General features: G+C 28.6%; 1 protein-coding gene across 1 annotated transcript in view; it reads right to left on the reverse strand.

The window, feature by feature from the left end:
* Positions 1 to 594: 594 nt before the first annotated feature.
* Positions 595 to 15,385, reverse strand: part of LOC100213181 (hatching enzyme 1.2) — a 58,001-nt gene continuing 43,210 nt past the window's right edge. Inside the window, exons 7-14 of the mRNA XM_065792908.1 lie at positions 6,548 to 7,280; positions 5,516 to 5,639; positions 4,325 to 4,450; positions 4,065 to 4,182; positions 2,480 to 2,586; positions 1,806 to 1,877; positions 1,499 to 1,714; positions 595 to 714 (exon numbers count right to left, since the gene is read on the reverse strand). Coding sequence (XP_065648980.1) covers positions 710 to 714; positions 1,499 to 1,714; positions 1,806 to 1,877; positions 2,480 to 2,586; positions 4,065 to 4,182; positions 4,325 to 4,450; positions 5,516 to 5,639; positions 6,548 to 7,280 — 1,501 coding nt within the window. The 3' untranslated portion in view covers positions 595 to 709. The remainder of the gene's footprint in view (positions 715 to 1,498; positions 1,715 to 1,805; positions 1,878 to 2,479; positions 2,587 to 4,064; positions 4,183 to 4,324; positions 4,451 to 5,515; positions 5,640 to 6,547; positions 7,281 to 15,385) is intronic.

Raw genomic sequence — 15,385 nt, forward strand, 5'->3', positions numbered from 1 at the left:
TGACAGGAAAATTACTTGACTTAAATATAATGCTTATATTGTATAGGTATATGTCAAATAATATTTTCGTCAATGAAAATAGCAAAAAATATAGTTTTCAGTGTTAGGGTTCAAGACCGTGCATCCATGGATAACGTGCTGCAGCTTTAAACCTAAGGTCTGTGTAAACGCTCCTTTTTCTGAATCTGCAGTGTTTCTAGTCGAACTTTATGCTATTTGGATGTTAATGAAATTGGCGGTAACCATTTATTTATAAGTGATGTATCTGTACTAGGATACTAAAAACATTGGCGTAGTCAAGACCGTTTTCAAATTTTTTAACTCATTGTTTAATCCTGAAACAAAAAGTAAAATTGACGCTCTGATTTTGAAAAATTGGACTTATGTGTCATAAATTATGTGTCTATTTAATGCAAGCTAACGTAAATAGGACATTAAAAAACAAACTAAAGAAGGTTTTAGAGTTATTGTTTAATTAGACTTAATAAGGATTAATAAGACTTTTCTGGATTAAAATGGGTATTTCTTAAAAAATTAATAATTTGAATATGACGGGGGTAAGAGGTTTTGAGTACTTACAAAGTAATTAATAAGTATTTAATAAGCAATATATTATTTTTACAATAAAAGTAACAGTGTATTATATGCACACTTCGTTTCACATGCAGTATCTTTCGCTGTAAGTTACCGTTTAAACCGACGTGAACAATCAACCTAATAAATATGAAAAATAAATATTCTTTGAGAATTTATTTAGTATCTCTGCATTTATCTATCTTTAGTATATATATTTATTTTAATTTATCTAAATCCATATGTTGTTATGTATATATATATGTATATATATATATATATATGTATATATATATATATATATATATATATATATATATATATATATATATATATATATATATATATATATATATATATATATAGAGGGGCGCCCAAAACATTTTTTGGTCTTTGAGAAGCAAACTTCTAGTCATGGAGCAAACTCCAAACATTTATATGTTTATACTTATGTCAAATAAGGATGCTTTGCAAAAATTGCGATGATTGGAGCTTGGGAACATAAAAGCCCCAAAAATTTAGCCCCACCTGCCCCAATCGTGAGAGCAACAAGTTGATGAAATATTTTTTGTATTATTTTCAACTAGGCTTATATTCATCGATAAATTTTAAGTTTCATAGTATTATCTCTCAGAGCTCAAAAATTATGACCATATAAAGTTTAAACCCCCTTCAATTTGAGGGGGTTGCAAATTTTATATTGTCATAATTTTTGAGCTCTGAGAGACTACTGAGAGAATACTATGAAACTTAAAATTTATCGATGAATATAAGTCTAGTTGAAAATAAAACAAAAAAAGTTCAATGGGTGTTAAAAAAATTCAATGGCTGTTAAAAAAAGGTTATAAATTAATTAAAAGGTAATAAATTAATTTATTTTTTGTAAAAATTTTCATATACTTATTGAAGTGTGAAATGTATTTACCCAGTTTGCAATTGTACATAGCGTTAATTTGTTGAATATCTACTCTGCTAAACCCAGAGCGATTTCCAATTACTTGTTGTTTAGAGGGATCCTTAGTTGTTATCGTGACTTTACCATTACCAAATGCGGTTGGACCGTAATGCATCATTGATTGATAATCGTAAGGTGTTTTCAAACTATCTATGCTTGTTTCCTTGTTAAAGTTGAACTGCATTTCTAGTAAGATAAAATAAATTTTTATTTATCTTAAAAAAAGTGTTATTGACTTTTTCGACTATATCTTTATATCTTATATCTAATGCCTTACCTTTCTGAATATTATTCCAATTTATTGTAACATAGCTGTCACGATCAGGCCTGCTCTGTTCATGATAAAGACCTAAAGATTATATATATATATATATATATATATATATATATATATATATATATATATATATATATATATATATATATATATATATATATATATATATTTTAGCATTGCATTTTAGCATTGAATTTTGACGAATAATTTTAAACATATAAATATATATATATATATATATATATATATATATATATATATATATATATATATATATATATATATATATATATATTTATATGTTTAAAAGTATTCGTCAAAATTCAATACTAAAATGCATCTAGTTTTATTGCACCGCCGTACAAACATAGGCAGGAGATCTTACTTTTTCAATATTCTTGATTAACGGTGTAGTAAAAATATTTTAATGAAAATGTTTGCGCGACGTTATTATAATAACAAGGCTTAGCTGACTAATGGTCCCACGTAAACATTTCGATGTTTGCTGAGCGTTTTATTGTGTTAGACCACCTGAAAGTTTGGCCTAACACAATAAGTAGAGTTCTCACATCATGTCTACATGTGGTGTTACTTAAGATATTTTAATAATAGAAAAATGATAATAAAATTAAAAATAAAAAAAGTACAATAAAAAATTATTTTAAGAGTCTTACCGATACTATGTCCAATTTCATGTAATATAGTGCCGTGTCCCAAGCATCCTCGGCCTAACGAAATGGTGTTAACTCTTCCTTGTCTGTGACCGACAGGAGAAGAACATCTGCAAATATTAATTCAAATTTTAAACAACCAAGTTTGAAGTTCATTTTTACTTTTTAAAGTATTTTTTGCATACAGTGTGATATCTAATATTTTGATATTTGTTGATATCTTAAGTTTTGTAAAAAATTGACTTAAATTCTTAGATAATATGCTCACTACAGCCCATACGTCGACTATTTACATTTGGCAACTCTACTGCTTCAATGTGTCATCTGTTTTACCTTGTATATGCCCATTATTTACGTCACGCAATTTGGGACCGTTTTCGACTCCCTCTCCTCCTCGTCACAAAAGCTTAACTGATTAGTAACAAACCCTATACGAGTCAACACACAACTACTAACCCCTTCTTCCCTAGAGCATGACTTATGTGATAACATAAATTTCAGTAAAGGATACATACAAGTAATAAAATACAGTAAGTAAATTATGATATAATCCTTCATAAATTTTTTTCATTATTTGTTTTTGCATTGTCGTACACAAAATTTTTACCTATAAGCTGTGTAGTTAAACAACAAATTAACAAAAAAAAAATTTATTTAAAATTTAATAAAAGAAAAAAAAAGAAATAAAATATTACATAAAAAAACAAAGAATTTTAAAGGTTTTTTACTTTGACACATTTATATTTACTTTTTTAATAATTTTTAAATTATTTAGTTTTCTTTAATTGAAGACATAAGTGGATGAAGGTGTTATGTTACACCAATATGGAACTGAGATATCAGGAGTAAAAGTTTTGAACACATATTGTTCTAGATATTTTTATATAGCAAAGATATGTTAAAATTTATGGAGGGGTATAGTAACCAAACACTTAAGATTATGTATGTAATATTTAATTTCATGAAAAAAATGTGTTGTACATGTAAATAGTGTTATTGGTGAATTAATATGTAACATAACTCCTTCATCCACTGTGAAAATCGTATTTTAGCACATTTTTGTGCGGTGTCATTATGTTCATGTGAAAGAGCGTTACTTAACACCTATATTTGTGTAAAAAAGTGGAATTTTGTATTTTTGCGACATAACGCCTATATCCACTTATGTCTTTAACTTATTCTAAAGAGGGCATTGTTATAAAGCATGTGAACAGGACAAAACTCGAATAATTCCCTATTTTTCGTTACTTGCCTATATTTTTGCTGTTTCGTTATTTCGTCTTATAATTTAACAAAGGTACAACTTTAGGGAAATTCTTATACATAGAGTTGTTGAGAGAAATTTTGTATTAAATAATAATATAATAACTTACATTGTTTATTTATCTTATGATTTTAAATTTGATTTTCAAATAATAGTTTAGAATATAAAATAGTCCAAATAATAATCTAGAAATCTTAATGTAAATGATTTGTCAATTACTAAAGTTTAAAAAGTTCAACATACCCCTCCATACGTTATTAATACCTTTATTGGTTATAATATTTATCAACGCTCCTTATTTTGCGTTCATAAAGTATTACTAACCCATTGCCGACAAAGAAACTAAGGTAGGTAGGTTCGTTTACTCTTTTCACAAACTTTAAGCACGTATTTCTGTTATAATCGGCAATAGCATTCAAAATACTTTGGTGTGAATCTGCGCCTAAATATTTTACACTTCATAATTTGCATTTATATATCGATATAATCAAATACAAAAAAAGAGTTATACCAAAAACAACTTATATACAAACTAATTAGACTTAGCATTTGCTTATATTTAAAAACTTTTTAATAATAGTTACTCATTTTGCTCAAATCGTATGGAACAACATTGTTTGGCCAACGACCTCCTATAATACTTGCATAACCGTTTGAGCCTACTCTCTCGTCTGGATCTAATTGGATATCTCCTTGAAACAGATTTTTATCTAAACAAAAGTAAAATTTATTGCTTTAATTATATATCTATACACATACACACACATACACACACATACACACACATACACACACATACACACACATACACACACATACACACACATACACACACATACACACACATACACACACATACACACACATACATATATGTATATATATATATATATATATATATATATATATATATATATATATATATATATATATATATATATATATATATATGTATGTATATATATATATATATATATATATATATATATATATATATATATATATGTATATATATATATATATATATATATATATATATGTATATATGTATATATATATGTATATAAATATATATATATATATATATATATATATATATATATATATATATATATATGAGATTTGTTGTAAAAAAAAGCATTATTATGATCAATGTTTATAATTAATCAACTGCTAATTAATATAGTTTATCAACTGCTTATATTTGTGAAATAAGTAATTATATCACAGTAGGAGCTGTAGATAGGCATTAGATAAAACATGAGATAAAGGCACGAGGTTAATGGTTTATAGGCATGAGATAAAGTTTTAAATTTTTTTTTCGCCAAAATTTAAAAAAAGGTTTCAAAACTGAAATAACCTTAATAAAAACTCAAAAAATAAAAAAGCTTATTTTTAATGTTTTGCTCTTTTGATATTCTTACAGCAAAAATTGTTGCTACGTTGTACGTTGCTAAAACCTTTAGTATTAAGAAAATTTTTAGTACAATTATTGTTCAACAAAGTTGATTTAGATTCTGCGGAAGAACATAAGCAAAAGCATAAACAAAAATTTTGTTCTTTTGTTAATCAGTGTTATACAACAATATTTGTAATATTTTTTCTTTTTAAAGATATGAAAAGCTAATTTTTATTTTTTAAATAGACTTTTTAAACTTATCACATTTTTAAGAAAAAAAGTTTATTGTTAAACCATCATGCTTAAACTTATGTCAAGTGTTTTGATGGGTTTAAATTTATTTAAATTTTTAAATATAACTTTCTTTCAAACTTACTTTCCATCTCCGGTACCCAACTGAATACACCACAACCAAAGCAACTAACAATCAATATGGTTACAATCTGCATTTTGTGACTTGAACTGAGTAGAAGTGTGACTATTTGAGTATAAAGACCTTTTTATATATGTTCAAGGTAACTTTTGGGGGCTGATCAGTTGCGTCAATAAGAACTTATATACTTTTAGCTGCGTCAATATACATTTGTTAAATTTCTGTTTGCATTCGTTCTAATGAAACATTATTTAACCTGCTGCTTAAAGTCAAGAATTGGTATGACTTTTATTTGTTGTTTATTAAGAATGTATTAGTTTTTAGTTTTGTTTGTACAGGTTTTTAACTTTGTATTTATCTGAAAATGTTATTCAGTGGATAAACACCACTGTATATACTCGTCAAAAGTTTGTCAGACATTAAAAACTTCGTTAGTTGTTTAATATTCAAATTATTTAAATAATAATTAGTTTAATGTGATTAAAAATTTAGTTTTAGATTTAAAAGCGAATTTAATAACCTGTATGTATACTTTTTATGTTAGGGTTAGGTTTAGGAAATGAAGCGTCATTTTCGTTTGAGTTCTCGTCATTCAGCTTTACTATGAAATTCATTTTAGTAATTAATCTATTTTTAATTTTAATTTATTTTATCAGGCAACCAAAAAAGTTCGTGTGGTTTTGCAGATCCATAAATAAATACACATAAAAACCGTTTTAATAAAGTTTATTCTGAAAAATAGTCTCCTTCAGCAAGAATAACTTCCTCTCATCGTGAAACAAGCTGGTATACTCCATTTTTGTAAAAGTCTTGAGTTTGGTAGCTAAAAAATTGAATTAACTCATTTTAGAGATTTTCTCTATTTAGAAACTGTCGATTCCTCATATGATTATCCAAGGCCAAAAACAGGTGATAGTTGCTTGGCGCAAGGTCTGGTGAATACGGAGGGTGAGGTAGAATCTTCCATTGTAAACGTGCTAGAGTTTCCCGCGTGATTTTTGCGGTGTGCGGTCTGGCGTTGTCCTGGTGGAATACAACACCTTTTCTGTTTGCCAAAGCTGCTTGTTTTTGGTGAAGAGCAACCGAAACTCTGTCCAATTGGGCTGAGTATATCTCAACAGTATTGGTTTGTCCACTTGGTAGCAACTCATAGTGAACGATACCTGCTGTAGTCCACCATACATACAGTAAAACCTTTTGTTGGTGAATGCTTGGTTTAGGAGTCATCGGTACTAGATCGTTACTGGCTAGCCAATGATATGTTCGTTTTTTGTTGCAGTACATAACCCATTTTTTGTCGCACGTCAATATTTGGTCCAAAAATGGCACTAAACTGTGGCGGGAAAGCAATGAAGAAGAAATGGTTAAGTGCTGTAGCTTGTTTGTTTCACTCAACTCATAAGGTACCCATTTGCTCAACTTCCAACGTTTTCCAAGTTGGTGCAAATGTAAACGAATAGCATCATCACTCACATTAAATCTTAAGGCAAGGTCCTGACATGTTTGACTGGAGTCCTGCTCGATTGCCAGCTTGATATCCTCGTTGTTTACGATGGATGGACTTCCAGATCTTGGTTCATCTTCAAGGTTTTCATTTCCAAAAGAAAATTTTTTAAACCACTTTTGACCCGTCCGTTCTGCTATGGTACCTTCCCCAAAAGCAGCGCATATCTTACGACAAGCTTCTGCAGCTTTGGTTCCAAGTTTGAATTCATAAAGTAAACAGGCGCGAATTATCGCATCTGACACAGCCATACTCCACTTAAGACTTTTGAATTTAGAACGTACTAATAAAACTTATAAAACACACTGATTGATTCTCCTTAAAACAAGCTTTAATTTATATGCAAAATCATACCCCACCACAACCAGTTTTCTTAATACATTTCTTAAAAATAAGCAACTAGGATAAACCGCACGAACTTTTTTGGTTGCCTAATAGTAAAAAATCTGCATATCGGTAAATCCATTTTTAAATTTATACCAAATTATTGTTTGTAAAAACACTCTAAAAAAATGAAGGTAGAAGTTTCTACTTTAGGGATCGTTCATAAATTACGCAACGCTAAACTTTACTAATAAACAAAATAAAAATAGTCAAAACTTTTCCCTCGCAGAGCTTTAAATTAAATAAAAAACCAAAATAGCTAATTAAGTTTAATGAAAATCGCCGAAAAAAGAGCTTAACTCTTTGAGCAAATTTAATTTTAAAATAGTTTTTTATTGTATGTCGACATAAAATATTTCTCATTTATGCAAAGATTACATCTTTTTGAGGATGCGTTATGGGGTTGACATTTTTTGATGCTTCCTTAAGTTTAAATAGATTTAATGCTGAGAAAAAATTTTTTTTATTAGGTTAATTACATTTTTTCCATGGGATGTTTTATGCCAGTGATTAAGAACTAGCCTGAGTTGGCTTTTATACTCTAGAAATATCCAAAATCTTGAGGTTGTATTAGGTGTGTTGAATTGGGTACCAAAGACACATATATATACACACACTTATATGTGCCAAAGATACATGTGAGTGTGTGTGTGTGTGTGTGTGTGTGTGCGCGTGCGTGAATATATGAATATATGTGAAAAACATAATGTAATATTTATATACTATATTATGCTTTTAGCATATATTCAAGGCATTTAAAGATATATGAGCACCTAAATTATTGCTATTCAGAACTTTTGAACTTTGTTTTTTATATATATATTTTTAACAAAGTAGTTTAACAGCATTACTTCGTATATTTGAATTTCCATCCAGTCACTGCAAATGATTGCCAAGATAATCCTTATGGTGCATTAAAGAGCCAGTCAAACCAACTGTGTTTTCCTTAAAAAATGAACAATGATGGAATTAGTTTTCCTAAGACATTTTTGCAAAAAACATTTTTGCATTAAAAAAATCATGCCCGCGAGCATGTATTTTGAGTTTTAAAAGTGAAAATGCAAGATGAACTTTTAACTTTATTAATGACTTACTACTATTATTATTTATTACTTATTGCTATTTCAATTAATATAAGAACTTAATTATTACAATTACTATTTCAAATTTTAACAACGGATAGCCATCGCTAATTGTTAAAAATTGAAATAATAACTCCTTACACGCGTTGACGTATGAACTGAAAACATACTTTTAGTAATTACATTGAAATTTAATTAATGGGGGCTAATATATCATGTAGTATTGTAAATGCCTAACAATTCGAAAGAGCATATTGATTTTGTTAAAATGTTTTACATTAGCTGCTTCAGGAAAGACAAGGATTTAAGACTTATAAATAATGATGAAAAAAAAAATTAAACTTATTATTATTAAAACTTTAACAAAATAAAAAGAAAATAGACTACTCAAAATTTATTAAAAACTTTTTTCTAAGTAATCGCAACATAATTGAGGTTGCACACTTTGTCTTCTTAGCATGACCTCATCTACTAAGTTTCTAAAAACTGATCATTATTCTTTAGAATTTTTGTGCAGATGATAGACCAATGGATATCTGATGGTGCAAAGTTTAAAAAGCGCAAAAATTTACAAAATGTTGTTCAACCCCCTTTATTAACAGATGATAAAATAAAAATAATAATAGAGTTTGTAAAAATACCCTGTCAACATTGGTCAGAAATTTCTAAAAATGCAAATTAATTCAAAATTGCTATTTTAAATAACACCCCTGGTTTCAATTCCAAAACAAGTTTTAAGCCTCTGAGAAGGTATGCACAACTTTCTCTGTAAGTCTCTGAATTATCAAATTTTATCAGACAAACTGTTTGTAAATGAATCAATAAGATCAGAAAAAATATCAAGGTTATTTTCCCAATTTTTAAATTTTAAATACTTAAAAAGTTGAGTCTATTTGACTACATTTGAGCCAATTTTTAGCAAGATACATTATCCAAGAATTCATATTTTCAAGAAAAAATGAATGCAAAATTTTGTGTAATGAATGCCAGAGTGGTTTCAATAATACCATTTTTTTCAATTTAGTTTGTAAAATATATATTTCTGCTCTCTGTCCAACTCTGTTCAATTCAAAATCAGTTCTAAAGTACTGATTTAAACCTGTATCCATTTGAGGTAAAAAATATTTCTCTATTCATCCCCCTTTTGGTGTTAAAACGACTTTGCTATTGGTGCGCAAATGCAAGAAAAATGCCGCGCTTTTTTTTATGGTAAATTTTCTTGAAAAAACGAAAAAAAAATAAAGTTAAATTAAACTTTTGGTTAAAATATCATACATCAATCATAAAGTTTAACAAAATCATAAAGTATAAATGTATAAAATCATAAATTATAAAAGTATAAAATCAACGAAAGTTTTATTTTAAGCATACAGTGCCATCTGGAGTCATTAAAAGAAGTTAGTAATTTTTCATAAAGTTTGGGTCAACGCTTTTTAGTGCATAGATCAGTAGAACTAAAAATCTTCATTGTTATTTTTTTTTGGAGGAATCCTTTCGTAAATCATAGGTAATTTTTAAACGTCCTCAACTGATAGTTTTTTCAAAAAATAGTGTTAAATGTAATCTATTTCAATTTCTTTTTTGTGTAATATTTTCAGCAAAAGGACTTTGTTCCATCATTTGTTCTTAGTGTTTAGTTTAATAAATTTATGTTAAATTTGTGGGCTAAAATTAGAGTTGTTAACCGAAAGACTTCGTACAATTCCGAAAAATAAAATTCTTTCGAAAGGATATTGGGAATCAGGAATTTTTTTTTTTGAACTGAGTTTTAAATAACAAAAATAAACCATTGATGTTCATTACGCAAATGCTACTTACGAAATGTCGCTTTTCGCAAGTTGAATTACGAAATAAAACTATTTTGCTACATACGAAAGTAGTGTTTATGGAAGTCGCACTTGCGAAACGAACTCTTTCGCTAAACGACGTTTTGAAGTCTATAAAAAAAGTTTATTGGCCAAACGGATATAATTTTAAAAAACAAAACTTTTATATACAAAATGTTTATAATAAAATTTTATTTTCATTATTGCAAGATATAAAAATTTTAAGTTTTTTTTTTTTGAAATAATGATAAGAAACCAAATTTCTTTCGATACGAAACTATTTCGCACCGCAAATTTCAAAACAGTTCTTAACGGAAAAAAACGGGGCATAATAAATATATTTAATTACGTTTTATGAATCAAATACGTATAATTAACAAAGTAACTAAAATTAGAGATGGACCGATTCCGATTCCGATTCTCCTGATTCCACCGATTCTCAAGGAATCGTAAGAATCGCGATTCTCAACTTTTTTTTAACGATTCCGATTCTTTTTTAAAAGACTTTTTAACGACTTCACTTCTTTTATTATTACTCCCTTGATAATTTAAGTTAATATATACACTCTTTGCCGTTGAGATATTTTTTTGTTTAATTTACGTTAAATCTTCACTTTAGCATTTAATATTATCGTTGAAGTAAAGTAACTGTGAAGGAAAACCTTAACAACAGTAAACGTTGAAAATAAAAGTAAAAGTTTATACTCTAAATTTCAATTGATTTATTTTTGTCAATTTTAATCAATTTACCGACGGTAAGTATTATTATAAAAATCTTATTTGCTTGTTTTATTATAATAATTATTATTGTTAGTATTATTATTTTGTATTATTATAAATGCTGTTTTAATTTCAGAATATAAACATATATATATATATAGTGTCATAATCATGCCGAAACGTAAAAAAAGCGAGGTATGGGACTATTTTGTGATCAATTCAAATGACATTAACTCCGCAATATGCAACTTTTGCAAAACTGTTATATCTAGGGGTGGTGGCAGAGTTTGTCAGTCATACACAACATCGAACATGCTAAAGCATTTAAAAACCTTTCATAAATCTGAAATCAAAAATCAGAAACATGATAAAGCTAGTGTTATCGATTTTAATATATGCGAGGATAGCTCTACCGCAGGACGATCTTGTAAATCCAGTCCTAACCCTACGATCTACTACACTCGCATCCGCATTCACAAGTCTCAATCCTAAGTCTGAGGATACGGAGATCAATACTAGATCAATACAATTAGTTCTATAAAAATGAAGCCTAGATCTTCATCTACTAAACAACCAACAATACACCAAGTGTTTGAAAAGACCAGGCCTCTCACATATACAGATCCGAAGGCAATAAAAATTACAAGGCTTATTGCTGAAATGATATGCACAGATAACCAACTTGTTAGTATAGTAGAAAATCCCGGTTTTAAGAGGCTATTACAGTTTTTGGAGCCAAGGTATACGATACCAAACAGAAAATACTTCTCGACTAATAAAATTCCTAGCATTTATCAGAAGGTATCAAGTAGAGTTCAGTTCTTGGCAAAAAAGCTAATCATGTTAGTATAACTACCGACATGTGGAGCTCAACAGCCAATGTTGATTACATGAGCCTATCAGCATTTCCTCACAGAAGATATGAAACAAAATCACATTTGTCTTGACGTGGTACCTTTTTCTTATGAGTCCCACACCGCAACCAATCTTGTTAACTTTATGAATGAATCACTTGAGCGTTGGGGACTACTTGAAAAACTCAATGTAGTAGTAAGAGATAATGCCAGAAATATTGTTCCTGCTATGGAAGTCGGGAAGTTTACAAATATTCCTTGTCTTGCCCATACACTTCAGTTGGTTGTGAAAGACGGCTGCCTCGACAATGAACGCATATCTTTACTAACTGCTTCCTGTAGAAGAATAGTAGGACACTTCAAACATTCGGTTAAGTCATACAAAATTTTGAGACAATCTCAGGAGATTCTGGGACTGCCTAAACACAGCATTATTCAAGATGAGCTAACTAGATGGAAGGTGCAATTCCATCTAGTTATAATAATAATAATAGTAAATCTCCATTTCTGCAAAGCCAAAGACAACAAGCAACCGAAATATTTACTTGAAATATATATAAATATACATAAAAACTGGCGTAGCGACAGGGGGCAAAGGGAGCAAAATTTTAATGTATATATATAAATATATATATGTATATATATATAAATATATATATGTATATATATATATATTTAAATTATTATATTTTTGCATATATATATTTATATATACATTATATATATATATATTTATATTATGATATTATTATTATATATATATATATGTATATTTATATATATATATATATATATACATTATATATATACATTTATATATATATATATATATATATATATATATATATATATATATATATATATATATATATATATATATATATATACCAGATATATATGTTTAAATTATTGAAAAATCATTTAACAAAGTTACTCTTATTTAAATAATAAATAATAACATTTTCATTATATAACGGTTTAATGAATGCTTTCGAGTCTTTTCCGTAAGTGCACATTCCGAAATGCTCATTCCCTAAGGAACTGTTTCGCAAGTATTCTTTCGAAATGATTTTTTTCGCAAGTTTCTTTTTGTAAAGCATTATTACGAAATTATTATCATTTGTTTTTTTCGTACAATGCGTTACGAAAGGTGAATTTGCGCATGCACAACTTCCACAATAGCATTTTGAGCTACGGAAGAAAAAAATGCAAAATTTCGTAAGTTTTCTTTTACGGCGAATAACCTTAGCTAAAATGCTTCTTTTTCATCTCAGTTAAAGATCTTCACAACTCATTATCTGAAAGTAAAGGAAGCGCTTTGTTATCAAAGCAAAAGGTTGGAAGAAAAAGTGAACTATTTAATGAAAAAGCAACTAAAGCACAGCTAAAATCAAGTGCAAATATTCGCCAAAAATTTGGGTAAAAGTGATACGAAAGTCATTCAACTGGGGTCAGGAAACTGCACAACATGCACTAGATACATTTTCCAGAGAAAAAAGTTCTGAAGTCACACAAAAAAGCTTTATTTGCTAACTGGTTTATCAAAAGATCAGAATTGCGCCATAAAGAGTGTATGTACTGCAAGCAGTTTCAACATTTGGCCAAATTAATTGATGCCAAAACTAGATGTCGGCCAAATAACATTCCTCTTTTGGAACATTCAGCATGAGTGTGCTATGCAAAATCTCTTTGATCACTCTGTAAAAAGGATTTTAAACAAAAATCCAATAATTCCAATGATGGCAGAGGACAGCGATAACATTTAGCTCATTCTTTACATCAAGTTTGGTTTTGATGGCTGTAGATCTTCAAATCTTTTCATCAAAATATTTTCATAAAAATGTTATCCTATATGGTAATTCCTTAACGGTGAGTCAACTTGTGCCATTGCAAATTATTGATGCCAATTGTCCATTATAAATAGTGTACGTCAACCCATCTCCAAATGCTGCACGTTCATGCTGGCCATTGTGTATTGCAAATGAAAAAAGACAAAAAAAGCTCAAAAATGTGTCTGTTAGGCTTCAGAAGAAACAAACAAAACTTTTGCCATGCACTTTGTCAGGCAGTCCAAGAGTGAAAGTTACCTACCATAGATTTTTAACAATGATTGTTGGATCAACATCATGCTCCATATGTCATAAATCGGGTGAAAAAAATGCCCAGCTTGTTTTGGATTTTGGTTTGCAAGCTTTTGACAGTCTTTTTCATATTGGTTCCCACCAAGATGTAAAAAAAATGTCGCAAGCATTTGATGTTGGCATATAAAGTGACCATTGCAACCACACAAGGATGCGTGAAGTCTCAGTTTGCTGAAAGGTTGGGAATTATTGTTAATAAAAGAAGAGATGGTGGTGCTGGAACTACTTCTACTTGCAATGTTCCGAAAACTGCCTTTGACAACCCTGCAATTACAGCAAATATTTGCAACACCCCTGTTAAACTTATTGAAAACCTTGCTACTGATTACGGGGAACTGTCAAACGGATTTGTCATCAATTCAACAAAGTTTGCTGAGCTTTGCAAAAAAACTGAAAATATTTATTTTCATCTGGAGGATGGCTGTGATTGGTATTTTTTACCTTCAACACTTCATAAAATATTCAAACATGGAAAAGATTTGATTGACAAATATCCACTTCTTATTGGACTTACAAGTAAAGACTAATTGGAAGCTTATAACGTTTAAGCTTATTCCATGCATCATACCAGGAAGGATTCATCTGCTCAAGACATGGCTGACATCTTCAATAAGCTCACTGATTTGAGAGATCCAAAGGTTCAAGAATCATGTTTTGCAAAACGTCAAAGATTCAAAAAGATATATATGTTTTTTTCCGTCAGCCAGCAACTTGCCTTATTGACGTCCCTCTTAGAAAAGTTAATCTCGTGAACAAAAAAAAAAAATTAAAAAATAAATTGTTTTACAAAGATCTGTAAGGGTAAAAAACCAAATATAAAATATTTATATCCGCTAAAAACTAGAATAAAACAGAAAAAATAAAAATCGAAGTAAAATAGAATAAAACGAAAAAGCAAAACAAAACGAAAGAGCGAAACAAAACGAAAGAGCGAAATAAAACGAAAATACGAAAGTCGAGAAAGTTAAGATTATCTATAATAGTTCTTTAAATCAGCAACCAGATTAAGATTTCCATTTTTAAAAATAATCCTTATCTCGTTAATGTGTTTATCTTGCGTGTTATTTTTTTTTATTATTAGTTCTGTTTTTAATAGAAATTAAACTTTATCATCAATTTTTTTCAGTAAAAATTTTATGCTAAAAATTTTCTTTTCATAATATGACTTCATCCTGTTAAAAAAAATTTCTACAATGAGAGTTTTTAGTAAAATATTTCCAAACTAAAGATAAAGAGGTTTTGGCTATTGAAATTGTAACCCAAAATTCTAAAAATATAATTTTAAGTTGTTGTTATTGCCCACCATCTGGCGTAATAGAAAATTTTAATGAATTTCTTAAAAATAATATAATTAAAAGAGGC

Source organism: Hydra vulgaris, chromosome 03, assembly GCF_038396675.1.
Source record: "Hydra vulgaris chromosome 03, alternate assembly HydraT2T_AEP".
NCBI classification, from domain to species: Eukaryota; Metazoa; Cnidaria; class Hydrozoa; order Anthoathecata; family Hydridae; genus Hydra; species Hydra vulgaris.